The sequence below is a fragment of the Lactuca sativa genome, chromosome 4 (genome assembly GCF_002870075.4).
Source record: "Lactuca sativa cultivar Salinas chromosome 4, Lsat_Salinas_v11, whole genome shotgun sequence".
NCBI classification, from domain to species: Eukaryota; Viridiplantae; Streptophyta; class Magnoliopsida; order Asterales; family Asteraceae; genus Lactuca; species Lactuca sativa.
In genome coordinates this window covers 196,403,599-196,420,153 of record NC_056626.2, presented here as the reverse complement: position 1 = coordinate 196,420,153, position 16,555 = coordinate 196,403,599, and the positions used below count along the sequence as shown (strand labels likewise).

At 33.1% G+C, this 16,555-nt stretch overlaps 1 protein-coding gene across 3 annotated transcripts; it reads right to left on the bottom strand.

The window, feature by feature from the left end:
• Nucleotides 1-8,835: 8,835 nt before the first annotated feature.
• On the bottom strand, nucleotides 8,836-16,194 carry LOC111905829 (F-box/kelch-repeat protein At1g74510). Of its 3 annotated transcripts, XM_042901255.2 has the most exons (3): nucleotides 15,960-16,194; nucleotides 15,715-15,760; nucleotides 8,836-10,305 (listed from the first exon to the last, which is right to left on the bottom strand). In XM_042901255.2, exon 3 carries the CDS (start codon nucleotides 10,280-10,282, stop codon nucleotides 9,029-9,031), a length of 1,254 nt encoding a protein of 417 aa, XP_042757189.1. In that variant the 5' UTR covers nucleotides 10,283-10,305; nucleotides 15,715-15,760; nucleotides 15,960-16,194; the 3' UTR covers nucleotides 8,836-9,028. The 3 variants fall into 3 exon arrangements, with proteins under 3 accessions (XP_042757189.1, XP_023757317.1, XP_042757190.1); XM_023901549.3 differs by lacking the exon at nucleotides 15,715-15,760; XM_042901256.2 differs by lacking the exon at nucleotides 15,715-15,760 and having other exon boundaries at nucleotides 8,836-10,285.
• Between the last annotated feature and the right edge of the window lie 361 nt (nucleotides 16,195-16,555).

The following is a 16,555-nucleotide window of genomic DNA, read 5'->3' as shown; positions in this document are numbered from 1 at the left end:
CGATGCGCTGGTAGGCACGAAAGATTTAAATGGACTTCACTAGGAAGAGTTGAACTTAATGAATTCAAGGACTTGACAAACCTTAACCTAGTTAGATCCGTTTAGCTTGACATCATGACGCTCGGATAGGTTGAGCAGGGAGATATACATGGGAATCTACCGGTCACATGAAATAACCCGTATCTAGAACTGTGGATTCACTTTTCCTCGATGTGCGGATTCTGTCCTTAATTCCGGTTAGATGGGGTGACTGGGGAATTCGATAAACTAGGTATGTAGAAGGTTATTTTCTTTGTTTCTGTCTGTTAGTCATATGTTGCCTCCTCTGCGTGATCGAGAGATCAAACCTGGACTATAACATATGCGATTCTATCTCTCTACATCTTCTCTCTATGCAATTCTTTCTATCTGTTAGCCATATACTGTCTCCTCTGCGTGACTCAAAATCCGACCTGGTACACAGTATATGCACCATTCTCTTCTTAATCCCTCTGAAACTTCAGTTAGTCATATGTTTTATCCTTTGCGTGATTGGAAGAGATTCAACCTAGATGTACAGCATATGCATTCTAAATCTATCTTCTTTCTTAATAATTGTCTGCTCACCCGGTGTAAGGATTATTCTGGAAGTCCTTGATGGCTAGGGCATATCAGGAAGCGGGAAACACGTTCTAGTACATTTAGAATTGAACAATCACCAGATTGTCTGTAGATCTCGCTGCTCAATTTAGGTGGACAACAATATCTTTGGTCGTCGTCAACTGAATGGTCCTTAAGGAATATTATCTAGGAACTTAGGATCACATTGTCTTATCACTTATAGTATGTCCTAATTTTGTCACAATCTCGCGTGTTTAAGTAGACCACAATACCGACGATTGACCAAATCTATTCATGAAGGAAAAGGTACTGATAAACGGATAAAGGTTGTCTAAAAACTTTGATCCCAAATCACTCTTAAAGTTAGCTATTATTTTTGTTTTTGTTAAGTTTGTTCATAGTGTTCTTCTAATTTAAATATTAGGGGAAAATTAAATTTTAAAAAAAATAATGTTATTTCTGTTTTATTTCTTTTTCCAGAAAATATGAAAAATCCAAAAATATTTTTTGTGTGCTAAGTTGTGCTTTAGTTTAGTTTTGTTTTGAAAAGTGATTTCAGGTATAGATAAGACTCATGGAGTTTTTGTTGAAGATTTCTGACCCAAAGCCTCGTCCATGAGCATCGAAGAATTCTCATTCTAAGAAGCAAGAAATGAAGATTATTCTTTCAACATTCAATCCTTCAACCCCAGAAGCAAGGTGAAGTAGAAATTGAAGATTATGTGACGGATTGCATTGAAGCATCCTCAATCAGTCTGCTGCTATCTATGAACCTGCTGAAGTGATCCAGAAGATTATTTCTCTCTAAAGTTCTCTCTGAAGATTCTCAAGCTGAAAGCACCAATTTTCTAGAATCTCTACAAGCAGCCTCCTCACCCAATGTGCATTAAATGTCAAATTCTGAAGAAATTCCCAACTGCTCAAGATGAAGTCATTTATTGAAGATTCATCAAGTTCATCTTGAAGCTGTGAAGTCATCGAAGATTAAAGCTGAAGCCAAAGCTCCCATTGAAGATTAACAAGAAAAACCAGCTACTTTTTAGGGAGAGCTTGTTGGGTCATTTTGAAAAGAAATTATAAACCACGGGGAGATTGTTGGGTCAAAAATATGGTTTATACTTTACTTTTCTAGAAAAATGTATTTGTGTGTCTTGGACCGTAAACAACTTGGTGTTTACGGCCGTATACGTGTTTACGGCCGTAAACCCATTTACGGCCCATGTTCAGTTAGACCATATTCCCTTGTATATATATATATATATATATATATATATATATATATATATATATATATATATATATATATATATATATATATATATATAGGTATTAAGGTGAGGAGTAGAGATTGATGAACAGTAGAGAGTGTACGGTAGAGAGAAGAACAAGTGTGTTGTGTGTGTGAATCTTTTGTATCCGGATCTTCATTCTAATCAATTCATATATAGATTCATCATATTCTTCTTCTTCTTCTCTTCTATTTGATCTGACATCATCCGTTTGATAGGGATTCCGCACCATCAAACGGATCTGATTGATACACAGGCAAATTAGGTACTTACAAGTCCCGATGTCTTTTCTCTTCCAGGTGTACTCTACAGCAACATATGACAAGATAAAAGAGAGGATTTTCTTTGACATTATTGATCAAAAGACATCAATTTCTATGGATCGATTTTGCTCGCTGCTATGGCTCCCTTATGACGCCTCCATGGTCAACCCTGAATCTATCACCACTTATTAGCTCTTCTCCATGTTCTACAATATGGGGTATACGGAACTCCTCACGACAGTCACTAAAGTCAAGAAGTCTTGCCTTCCTCGTCAATGGAATAGCCTCTTCACCCTACTGTTCAAAGGCCTTTCTCAGAGGTTTGTTGGTTCAGACGGGGCTAGCAACATTTTTATGACCCTTCTATATGGTATTTACACTGGAATCAACTTGGATTATGGATCTATTCTTTGGATTCAGTTGGTGCAAAGTCTTTCTTCAGCTTCGCGTCATTCCGAAATCTCCTATGGAAGGTTTTGGACTCTTGTTACTCATTGGGCTATGGATAGATTTCACGTCCCTATTATGGTAGACTCCTTGCTCTCGTCGATCGCTACTTTTCATACGACTAAGATCATAGTCGCTGATCCTTCCAGGTTTCCCTTTGACGGGTCCATTCCAACCTCTATGTATGCATGTGTGCCGGATGCAAGAAAATTGTTCCAAGCATACAAGAACCTTCCCTTTTCTGGGACAAGAAAGTTAACTCCAAAGAGATGATCAAGTCCTTAGAAGAAGCTGATAAACCACCAAAAGGGGCAAAAAGCATTATTTAAAAAAGAAGGAGAAGGAGGGACAAGTGTCCAAAGTGACTACTCCTAAGAAGCGAAAGTATGAGAAGGCAGCTTCCTCACAACCATAGAAGAAAAATGTTAAGAAAATTGCCAGGAAATCACGTCGTGTTTCCTCCAGTGGCTCAGACTACACTCCTTCAGATCGGCAACCAAACTCTCAACCAAGCGAAAGCGAAAGCTCTGACTCGGACGATAAAGGTTCGGTATGTGGTAATACACCTCCAGTTGCACCTACACATGAGGTACTAGTTCGCTCCAACCCATCTTCAACTCCACCTATCTCAATCCTATTTTCCATAACTCCAATCCCACGTGTTATCTCCTCCACACCCACAACAACTGTTCCCATACCTACTCCCATATTCTCTACAGCAACCACTGTCACTGCTACCCATACTACAGAACCTGAGGTTTGTGCCAACGTATCTGATACAGGGGTTCGTACCTCAGTGGCTGACACCCCTGTTACATCCAAACCTCTCTCATCTAAACCATCAACCGAAACCGCCCCAATTCTTGGAGGAGAGGAAGTCGAATTTGACTCTTTTTATTATAGTCCCTACAGGGTGTAAAGCGATGATGATGATGATGATGCCCCTGTCACCAAGCGACATCTCAGGGAGTTGAATGAAATGCTAGACAAGCTTATGGCCTCCTTATCTACTCAGGATTCTTTTTCTAAATCTACTGTGAAAGGCATGATGGCCACTTGGGTCAAGGAACACGAAACTTTAATCACCAGAGCCACTTCAGCTATTGATGCTTCAACTAAAGTATGCACTGAAGTGACCACAAAAGTCGATAAACTAATTCAAAATGCTAATCTTTTTCTTAAGTCTTTACTGGGTGCTGCAGAGCAAAATGCCAACAAAGTCAACGCCACGATTCAGAACTTAACTCAATCACTTCAAAAAGAGAAAGAGCATTTTGAGGCGATTCGAAAGAACTTAACCTTTGATCAAGTCAAGCTACAAGTATCTGTCTCTGAGCGTTTGGATAAACTTCAGGCAGATCTTGCTTTGGAAAGTAGAGTGATGGATGAACTCTCTCTAAAAACCACTCAACTCAAAACCCAGACTCTGAAGCTCAATCAAGCGACCAAGGAAATTGACGAACTATGTGCGGAGCGGTGTGTGGTAAAAAGCTAAGTTGGTGATGTACATTCAATTCTTCTTCATCTTCTCGAAGCTTGTGATTCAGTTCTTACAATATCTGTTAGAAAACATTTTGCTGAGAAGTAGCGGCATGCTCTTGATATTCTAAGTCGCATTGAGGGTGTTCCGGAGTCCGTTGTCCCTCTGCAACAAGGGGGAGAAGAAAAGAAGCCTTCATCTCAACCACAGAAACCTCAACCACCGAAACCTCAACAACCGAAGGTGGTTACTGAACCAAAGGGGAAAGAAGCTTCGGGTTCTGGTGTTTAAAATAAAGGAAAAAGCATTGTGGATGATGATGATGAGGATGATGTTGATGATATAGAAGAAACGGCTCCTAAAACAAGTTCATACAAAGCCGAAACGGCTCCTAAAACAAGTTCATACAAAGCCAAGCCCCCCATTCAACATATTGAAGATAAGGTTCTAGAAGCGATCAATCAAGAGAATGAAGAGAGAGAGAAGAGAATTTGCTTAAACAAAGGAAATTGAAGTTTCCTCTGTGGTCGCTAGAAAGGCTTAGAAAGGAGGTTATTGAAGCACCAAGCTCACATTGGCTAGAGCCTATTCTTTCGTTTGATGTTGAGAATTCTAAAGATTCTCAATTCAATATGTCGATCACTTGCAATGCCTTCATCTTTCATTGATTTGAGTCTATAGTGGCAATTCCTTCTCTTGACCCGAAGGTTGATCAAGACTTGCATGAGTACTATCATAAGTTCTCTCAACCCCAGTACCTGACTTGGAGTAGCAAGAAGATCACAACAGGTAAAGTACTGAAACCTACTCCAGCAGGAAAGTTCCTTAATATCAAGCTCAAAGTGACCCAAGGATCAGACGTTTCGGCTCATACAATCTCACTTGCTGATTTACCGAATCTGAATCCACATGATTGGATTCTCTAGAACAACATTCTACTTGCCAACCCAAAGGAGTATGAACCAATAATAGGTCACATCAAGCGTATTATGGTGTGTTACATTCATGAAGTAGCAAAGATGGATCAAGAGGTTGCCACCGCTATACTAAGAAGCCCTCAATCAAGCCAATCGGGAAGGCAGGTGACATTGAGCTGATGGTAAATGGTAAAATAGACCCACAGTTTCAGACTGTTATGTTTGTTAGACGTGAGGGTCAAAGGTGTCTATTTTCTCTTGCTGATAAACATCTATTATTTGATTCCTGCTTGAAGCATATTCTTGAGGTTATCCATGAATGTGATCAAAAAAATAAGGCATACAAGAAGCAGTTTTCAGATATGCTTCGGTGGTATTTGGCTTTCAGACGAACTATACTTGCCATCATTCCAAGGTTGTTCAATGTTGTGAAGCGAACTCCTCAACTTCGCCTAAGTGAAGTCTCGCCCCAATTAATGCAAAGGGGGAGATTGTTGGGCTTATAGTGTTGCGTCTTGGGCTCGGTTGTTAGTCCAGTTTTGTCATTGGTTTAGGCCTGTCCAGTTGTGTGTTTTGTTTTAGGGTTTAGTATATAAGTTGCATGCATGCAATCTTATCATTAAGGCTTTCATTATTATTTTCATTAATGGTATTGTAAAACCCTAGCTCACCTCTACAGCGAAAGTTCTTTATCAAGCTCTGCTGAGGTGTGACTATATTGGAATCATTAAGCTTTGTTTTGATTCAACTCGTGTTTACATTGTTTGATTATTTGTTTTATATTAACTTGTTGAAGATCTAACCAATCTAAAGAGTTTTTCAATTCATCACTACGATTGCTAGTCGGGTTGGAGTCATGCTTGCAAAAATAGTTATTAGACTTATCCAAATGAGAGACTGTTAGATTAGGTGTCTAAGCCCATAACTATTATTGATATGTACTTGACCCGAGAGTAACATGGTCCATTTACGTTTCATGGCATCGGAACAATTTGGATAGACTTTTGTGAGAAGAGGATATTTATGATTTATTAATATATCATAAGTTCTAATATATTAATATGAAATCATATTATTTAATTAGTATTGATCAATAATTAGTTTGGAATTAATTTTGTGATCAAAAGAGACTACTTAAATAATTGGGGATTGATTTGGTTAATCATTCATTTTTATAAAGTGGGCTTATGATCCATAGTTCTTCATGTTGTGCAAAACCCATGTGGTGACCCATGGATACTCCATGGAGGTCAAAACCCATGGATCATGAGGAATGTTGAAAGTCATGAGTTACATGGTGTAACCCTAATGTACACACTATATAAAGAAGCCTCATACTAGCACAATCGGCACTTAAGATACATAAGTGAGGGCTACCCAATTTTGGTGCAATATAATCTTCTCTCAAGTTATTCCAATTGTTTGTGGTGTTGTGTGATTCTATTTGAGGTGCAACACTTGGGGCACTAAGTTCTTAAAGGTCCAAGGTTTCTAATTACAAGAAAAGGTATGTTATCTAACTTGTTTTATTACCCAAGTATCAATGTTTTGTATGCTAGTTAGGGTAATACCTTGGAAAGTTCAAGCTTGCATGTATAATAGAGAAAACATAGATCCAATGTATTTATGGTTGCATGCACATCTTAGGAGTGTTAGAATGCTCAAAGCCCAACAGAACATATAAACTTGAATACAAAGGAGAAACCCTAATATGCGTCTATTAAAAAAATGAAATTAACCTAAATATGGGGTTTAGATACATACCTCAATTTGATATATTCCATTTGTTGTTTCCAGTATTGCACCTTTTTTTACGTTGAATTTGATATATTCCAATTTGTCCCAATGCACCTCGTACACCTCAATGATTCCAAGAAGATAATAATAATAGATTAATATCACATTAATGTCTTAATGGATTAATATCACATAAATGTAATTTAGTTGTACCCTTGTCTCCTATGTGTGACCATTTTACCCCTAAATGTTAAGGCAATGTTCTTTACAATTTTGTCCTTTCATTTAAAATACATCTCAGTAAGTACTTTACAGTTATAAAACAAATTAAACATACAACAAGTACATTACATTTATAAAACAGATTATGCCCTTTTCTTATCATAATAATCCATGTGACATTGTTAAAACAATCCATGGAAGCTAATTTGACAATTATGCCCTTTTGACGATTTTGTCTCATTTTTCCTACGAAATCTACATGTAAGCTCATTTAACAAAGTAATTGCAGATTTTAAAAATGACAATTACACCCTTGTGACCCCTTTGTCCTATTTTTCTAAATTGAATTCTATTTCTAATTCATCAGGCCATATTCTATAGGTAAGATTGATATCTGTTGTGAAATTGAGCAGAATGTGATATAAAAGTTGAACAAGTCGATTAGGTGATGAAGGGTAGCATGAGAAAAATAAGTCGATCAATCGTGCTCTTTGTCTTGGAAATTTTTAAGCTTGAGTTGGAGTTGAACGATTTACAGGGAAAGGCATTGAAAAGTTGATCGATCAAGAGGAGTCGTATGCATTGTGCCCTAAATCGATTTATTAAGTTGTATACTTCATATAATGCCTTGTAGATATACCAACACACTAGCTAAATATGTCAACTCGGCAATAATATGCCAACTCATTCGTTTACTTGAAAGATTGGATTACCATTAGGTGAGATTTGAACAAAGTGTTTACTTTGATGGTATTTTTTATACAAAGCCCTTAGTTGGATGATGTTTTTTGAACATGTCAAACTTCAATGATGTTTTTTAAATGATTTTAAAACTTACTTTTACCCTTATAAGTCATTTTCCCTTTTCAAAACTCCATTTCAGTTTCATCATTTAGTTTTTACTTTTTACTGTATAAATAATAAACTCATATGGTATTTACTTTAAACTAGAAGAAACAATAATATATAAATTAATGGATCTATACAATTTCAATAGTTATTATAGCTAGTATATAAATTAGTTTTAAATAAAAATTAAAAAATCAAGTATTCAAATATTCCTCGATTTTTTTACCCCTACCCGATACCCGAACTATTTAAATATCGGGTTAACCGAATTATCTAACCCAAAGTACCCGAATTGAGAATGAATCGGTCGGTTTAATCCAGTATCAGTTATTTTTAACAGACCTACAATGAGGTGCAAACAACTCATAGAACAATAAGAAATCTTAACATTCAATATTTACAAGAAACAAAAACTAAAACTTGGCTTCCATTATTAACTTAACGTAGTCATCACTAATCTTATCCTACACAATACCATATTCAGAAAAGAAAATCAAGGCTATTCAAATCCGATGGCATATACAAGATGTTAAAGTAACAAAGTTAAATTAAAAGTCAAAATTGGCCAACAACTATTTATGTTTTTCTAGAATTGTCACTAAACATCTTTTACATGTTAAGGTCACTAAACAAAAAAAGTCCTTTTTACTATTTATGCTTTCTTTATACTGTTTTATCAGGTGTCTTTATACTGTTTTATTAGGTGTCGTTGGTCGTAAATAAAACAAGAAACTATTATTTAAAGGATGTAAACGTTCAAAAAAAAGTAGGTACTTCAGTAACATTCTTAAAATTAATACAAATAAATGGTTGGTTAATTGGAGTGTAAAAAAGGTATTGTAGTCACATTTCTTTAAAGAAAAATAAAAAGAGATGATTGGCTAATTGCAACTTTTAAGAGAAAAAAAAGGATAAATTTAGCTTAATTTTAGTAAATATTTTCTTAAATTTAACCAAAAAAAATTAAAAAAACAACATAAGTTTTTCTTTTTCAACCGAACAAATGGTACACATTGTAATTTCATCAAATAAAAATAATAAAATTGGATATTTTATATATATATTATAGTCCAAAATCACAACTCATTAAAAAAAATCACATCCCAAATGCATAACGTGCATTTGATTAAAACTTCATAAATAATTAGAAAATTATGTTAGATTTATTTTTCTTAGATTTGAATAACAAAAAAAAAAAAAAAAAAAAAAAAACATTTCGGAAATTTAACATCCCATCACCGCACAATTATAAACAAATCCACTAGAAGGTTTTCTAGCAAGCAAATTCCATTCAGGCGGGCTTTCATCGGGCCTCCAAGAATTCAATTCAATCATTCCGCCATACGCCGCCCTAGGCCCGCCGATAACAATAAGCTCATCACCACAAGCTCTAAAAGCAAGCCCCCATCCATTCATAGAACTCGCCTTTTCCGGCAACCCCGCAACCCTAACCCACACATTCCTCCCTTTATCATATCTCCTCACTTCCTGTTCTTCATAAAACCCCGCATACAATTCATCCTTCACAACCGCCACTAAAGGCGGAGCTTTACTCATCGCCGGCGCATCCTTTCCGGCCGCCACCGGAAACATACCCGGAATCACAGTCCAAACCCTAGTTTCCAAATCGTAAACCTCCCCACACGTAAGTTCGTTGAAATTTTCGTCAACTCCACCAATTACGTAAAATTTCGAATCCATAAACACCCCAGAACACATTTTCCTTCGTTTATTCATGCTATTCAGTCTCGCCCATGTCCCGATTTCTGAATTGTAAAGCTCGGCTGAGTTCAAGATCTTACCAGACGGAGAACACCCGCCGGCGACAATGGCGATTTCGTTGAGACTTGCGGAGGCGAAAAGACATCTAGGGGTAGTGGTTTCGATTCCCGGTGACCATGAATTTGTTAAGATGCTGTATTTGTAAACGACATTTGTGTCGATTTCTTTTCCGAATACAAGAAGCTCGGTGCCTACTGCTAATGATTCTTTATCTGAACACATGAAGCATTCATTGCAGTCCATGGTGGGTAATCGCATCCATCTATGGCGGATTGGATCAAAAGCTTCCCATTTGAAAAGATTACATGAGAAGTAAATCCAATGTTCGATTATACCCATCTTTCTTCTAAGTTTATAAAGTTCGCCATTTCGAATTAGGGTTCGGAATTTGCGATTTAGTGAGGCGATTGAACCATAGTCGGATCTTGAATTGTGTAAAAGGCAGTTGATTGTGAGGTCGAGGCCGATTTGGTTGATTAATGAAGTGGAATCTGAATGATTGTTGGCGTCTTGTTGTTTTTTAGTGTTTGAATTGTTGGGTTCAGAGTGTGAAATGACTAAATTGCCCTCGGATGGCTTTGAAGTCTTACTCTTGGAAAGTGAGGTGACACAGAAGGCATTGTAAGTCCAGTTGCTTTCTTGTTCACAAGCAGTTGGTAATTCTCTTGAAACAAGGAAAGTTGGACCTTCTAGCATGATCTTGAAACAAGGAAGAAATCCTGTTAATTACAAATGAATCTAATCAAATATATTTTTCTTAGGAATTAAAATTTGGTAAGAAATGATAGTTTCAAAGTTGTTTATAACGTAAAATACTTTCTTAATAACAAGAGGTGTTTGACTTAGTTTTTCACAACCCAAAAGTTCTTTTTGGAAAAGAAAAAAGCAAAAATGTTTGGCAAAACTAGTTTTAAAAGCTACTTTTGAAGTTGTATAATGAACTTTTTGGAAAAGTCAAGAAATCCTGACTTTTTGTAATTTTTCCAAAAATGATTTTTGGGCTGTGAAAAGCTAAACCAAACATCGTCTAAGTCTAATGAATTAATTTTTGATTAAATCTCAATCACTTTTTTTTTCTGAAAAAACCTTATATATATATATATATATATATATATATATATATATATATATATATATATATATATATATATATATTTACGGAAAACACATCAGATTTTAATTTATTTTTTCTCGAAAAATCTTCACATTTAACAATTTTTTCGAAAAAAAAAAAAACGAAATTGTAAGAAAAATGAAAAAGTGCAAAATATTTTTCAAGAAAAAATAAAGTTAAGTTAAATCTGGAAAAAACAATTGATTCATCTATATAAGATACAAACTTCTCATAGTTATTATATGAATGAATAAACATATATTTGATGTTAATTAATCATTTTTTTTTTAAATATAAGATCTTCTGAGCATGATAAGATAAGACATGGTTTATTGGAATGGTTAGCTAAATCTTCAATGCCTGGTATACATTTAATTACTATGGAGTTTATAAAGCTTTTAAATGTTCAATTGATAAGAAAAAAAAAACAAACTTTTATTTATTGTTTTGTAAATATGTTCTATTAAATTTTGTAGATTTCAATTAATTATAGAAATTAAATAATAAACTTGTATGAAAATTGAAAATATGTTGATGTGGTTATTCATTAAACATTATACAATTTAATGTGTTCAAACGTCATATCGAACACTAAAAATAACAAAAAACTATCTTTAGAGTGTTTTAAATAATTAATAACTGTTAGGTAATTTACATGGAGATTATAATTGGTTTAAATAAGAAAAAAGAGAGAGAGATAGAGAGAGATGGATCCATATGATATGACCACTATGAACTACACTACATTTGTAGAAATTTAAGATTATATGCTAACTATTCTTAACTAAATCATATTTGTAGTGGTGCACTAAAACATTAATAGATGAATAATGTCATAAACAGTAATGAACGTTTTCTTTTTCAACTAAACAATATTTTTTTCATTAGACTATTGTTTTACGAAACTACTATTCATAACTAAATCATACTTGTAGAGGGAAAAACATTAATTCATAGCTAAATCATACTTGTAGAGGGCACGGCATTTATAAATGGGTCATGACATAAACTAATAAAGACATGTTTTTTTTCACTAAACAACATTATTTGTTTTAGGAAACCACTATTTAAAACTAAATCATACTTTTAATTATGCACTACAACATTAATAAATAGGTTATATCATAAACAAGTAACGAGCAATCTTTCTTTTTCCATTTTAATATATATATATATATATATATATATATATATATATATATATATATATATATATATATATATATATGATTTAATAATTCCCTAAAAATAAAATATAATATTGATATATTATTACACATATTTGAATATGTAAAAAATAAGATGGTGTGGTGAGACCATTTCCTATTACTTTTGTGGTGAGGAAAAGGTGATTGGAAAATAATGACGCTCACGTAGGGCAAAAATCAGGGATAGTTTTCATTAGGTGTTCGTAGTTGAACTGTTGCTTTTCCAGTACGTAATGTATAAATTTTTGATTTTTTTACTTATCATGGGCGGTTAATGTCGTTATTGGGTAAAGAAGTTTCACGAATTAGTTTCAGTGGTCCCTTGATTTTTTTCCTTGTTTGTTCTATTGAGTTGGTCATCCTAACATAATATAATCACTTTAATATGCCACTTGACCTACCTAGTCGCATCATATATCACGAATAATGATAGAAGGTACTCGATATTTTATCAAATTATTTCATCATCAACGCTCTCTCACAGCTAAATCGTTATTTTAATTCCAATCAAAAGTGTATCAAGAGCCTCTTGCACTACACGTCTCGACTCATATTCAATAGCACCATCAAATTCTTCAAGCAACAAGATCGATGCCTTTTCCAACACCTCACATGGAATCACGATTATCACTTTCTGCCCCAGTGTTAAATCCACGCCGCCGAGACCTACGTGATTTTCGTATCCAGTTGGTAAAATGCTTATGGTGCGTGTTTACAATTCTTGCCGCTTGTTTGATCTTGGTAGATTATATTTTGTTTAATTTTATGTCGAGGAGATTACAGGTTCTTGTTGGACAAACCCTAGTTGGTTCCTTACCATCATAGATTGAAATTTCTCAAATCTTCTCCATATAGAAGAATCTTCCCGAAAATTGGATTGTAAATCATAAATAAGAGAAAATATAGTGTTTTTCTGAACCGAAAATCCTAACTACATACACTGTGTGTTCGATGCCAGTTTTCATGTAGAAATCTATTAGCTCAATGATTTTTGGAAAATATGGGTAGCATAAATTGACCTTTATAAAGTCAATAGTGGCATACATGCTGACGAGTTTAAGTCCATATGTTCTATCATTGTCAATGTCATGAACATGATCGATGATATTGAAAACCAGAACGAGAGTTACAAATGAGAGAATGATGTATTCCCTGATGGTTGTCCAAAGATTGATATTGTGTTTTTACATAAATGAAATTGTATGTAGAACAACACTGCAAATTTACAGTCGAAGATGATGAATCTTGAAAACTCGAACATGAATTCTTTAGAGATTCAATGGAGGAAAATTTGTCTATAATTTTATTAGGTGTAAACTATAGAGTATTGATGCTTTAGTTGCACAACAAGATATGACATGGAAATGGGTAACCAGTTTACCCCAACAACATTTCGAAAATGACCATTTAAACCTAATAAAAAAAACTCAAGTTGTTCCCTCATAATGCAAGAAAAAAAACCCTAAGGAACCATTTAAAACATTTCGTGAAACTTCATTAAACAAAAATGACGTTAACCGTTTTTTTCACCAACCACCATTGTTTTAATAAATTACCATTTAGAACTAACCATATCTGTAGTTGTGCCCTAAAACATCAACAAATGATTTATGTCATAACCTAGTAATGATTGTTTTTTTCCACTAATCACCATTGATTTATGAAACTATTTTTCATAACTAAATCATATCTATAGTTGTGCCTAAAACATTGGAAAGTGATATTTCCATTTAATAATTTGATCCATCCATATGAGGTACAATACCATTATAGTTATAGTACAAGTTGGTAAAACATACATTTCAAGTGGATGAATCAATTTATCAAATGGAAATATCACTTTCCAATAGATATGTTATATTATAAACGGGTAATGAAATGTTTTCTTTTTAATCAATCACCGTTATTTTAAGAAGCTACCATTAAAATATAAGCAATCGAATCATTGTGTTCACAAAGTACCATTATTTCAATAGTTTGTATTTGTATCTTGTGAACAAAAACAAATAGTTTGTTACCTATTTTTTTGGTATTTTGTTTAAAATAATGACATTTTATAAACAAACAAATAGTTTGGTATCCATATTAAAAAATCATTATATTTTTTTGTAGTTTTGTGGTTAATAGCTTATACTTAATTTACAACTCAAAAATAGTTAACTTCTAACACTATTAAAGATATAATGATTTTCCTAAAATTACTGGTAAAACTATTTCAAAATAGTTTAACAACTTATCTCGGACAATTTTACATGTTAACTTGTAAAATTCCTACTAAAATCTAATATAAAAATATTACCGGTACTACATAATACATGCCAATAGTTAATTTACGGTACTACATAATACATGCCAATAGTTAATTTTGTAACGTTTGAAAATGTTATGGATTAAAAAATGAATAAAACATTGATGGTTAAGCCGTAAAACAACCAAAAACATAATGGTTTTATTATAATTTGTTAAAATACCAATTTTGGGTGAAGGTTACAAAAATCATCCCATGAAATAAGCTAAAACATATCAAATTTCAATTTGAATGTAATAACAATACCATCCATGGTTGTTAAGATCTTAATTTTGAACTTAAGATCTTAAGATCCAACAAGCGAATATGATCTATTTGAAGCAAGATCTATATTGTTAAGATTCAGATCACGATTTTATGATCTTAAACATGACCCGATCCCTACACTTTTTACTTTATCATATAGTTGAGCCTAAAATATTCGCCCATAAAACTTCAAATCTAACATCACATATCACATGAGAAAAAAATGTCATCGAGTATCACCACATATTCGTCTTGAATTAGGGAGAGCATTTTGACTCATGTTATTATTCTTTATACTCTTATGTCTTTTATTGTATATGATTTTTTTTGAAAGATATTTTATTGTATACGATCATCATTATCTTGTTATGTCTTTTATACTCTTATGTCTTTTAGTGTATATGATCATCATTATCTTGTTACGTTTTCTGTTTTTTGATGTTTTCTTCAAAATTTTGTAGCTTATGGCAATAAGAATTATATTTCATGCTTAAAAACGTTAAAGCTAACTTCACACACAACTAGCCATTATCTGAATTAATATTAAATTATAATGAGTATTACACAAACAATTAGCCATTATCTGAATTAATATTAAATTATAATGAGTATTACACAAACAAGACACTATAAACAAATTTGAAGACTTGTTCATTTTCGTAGGATCTTTCGATTCTTATCCAATCTTACGATAACGATCTTACAAAACATAAATTGATTATAGGTAAGATCTTGATCTTAACAATCTTATCAATGGAGTGTATGAATATGATAGGCCAAAGAATGGAAATTTAGATCGAATTTATTTTATGATATTTGGAACTTTTTGGTTTTATCATGATTATGAAACAATTAAAATAAGATATCCATAGAAACAAAATTAAACTATTCGCTTTGTCCTAATATAATAACAATATTTGAAATCAGTCTTTAATCATTAATCAACACCCACTACAACAACCCTAAAGACCAATCTAAAAGATGTACAAAATGAACTCAAATTTACATAAGTTGCAAGTAAAATAATGAAAATTAAAAGAATAGTTAGCAAAAAAGCCCTATGTTGATGCTTCTCATGTGAGAGTTTTCTCGAATTTGATCAAAAGTTAATTGCCATGATTCAAAGTACAAACAACTAATAATCATTCAAATTTGGTCAACTGAAATATGTAAATAGGGCATAAACTACAAATATCTTCAAGCATATAAGCATAATATAATAGATTTATTGATGAAAAAAAAAGTCTCACACCTCGATTATAGAAACTCGATGTGTAGCCACTAGCCACAATCCATAGCTGTGAACCCCAAAGATGCAATTAAAACATGCTTGCATGAACTCAGTTGACATATATTATACGTAAAAATTAGCAAAATGTTCCTAGATTAGGGAATTCCCAGATTGCGTATTTCCTCAATTTCATCAAAACAGCGTAATCTTACAACAAATTACTAGATAAATCAAAGATGAAAGCAAGAAACAGAAAGAAAACTTACAGAATATCACAGAGAATAAAGCTTTATCGAGACTTCGCGATTATATATTCACATATATATTATATGTTTAAGCTGCAAAATTTATTATGGGGACACTTTAATTCCTCACTCCCTACAGCTCTTGATTCCGCTGTCTGTAAGTAAACTAATTTTGAGAATATTTTGATATTTTTGTAAATTTTTGTGGGTTTGGAAAGATGAGAGGAGGAGTATTTATAATAAAAGTTATAAAGGCAAAAGGTTGAACAATTTACAAATAGACAAATAGGAGCTCAGCCTTTATATTAAGTGAATTTGTGCAACACGATTTCTAGTTCGAGTCACCAATATATTTTTTATTGTATTTGGATTTTGGTAATTAACAAACCAACGATGTTAAACAATTAGGAAAATATATGCTATTGTATAAAAACAAATCAGTTTGAATATTTTATGTTTTAGACAATAATTTTTCAAGGTTATTCACATATATATTATACGTTTTAGACAATAATTTCTCAAGGGAATATTAAAAGCATGGGTTTCTTTTTATGCTTGTTAAACTCTATGATGTGAGAACATAATTTTATTATGACATTTGGTCATGATTGTTTATT

What these genes read in the sequence shown, in the direction of transcription:
- LOC111905829 (XM_042901255.2), bottom strand. Translation starts at nt 10,282, where the DNA reads ATGCTAGAAGGTCCAACTTTCCTTGTTTCAAGAGAATTACCAACTGCT.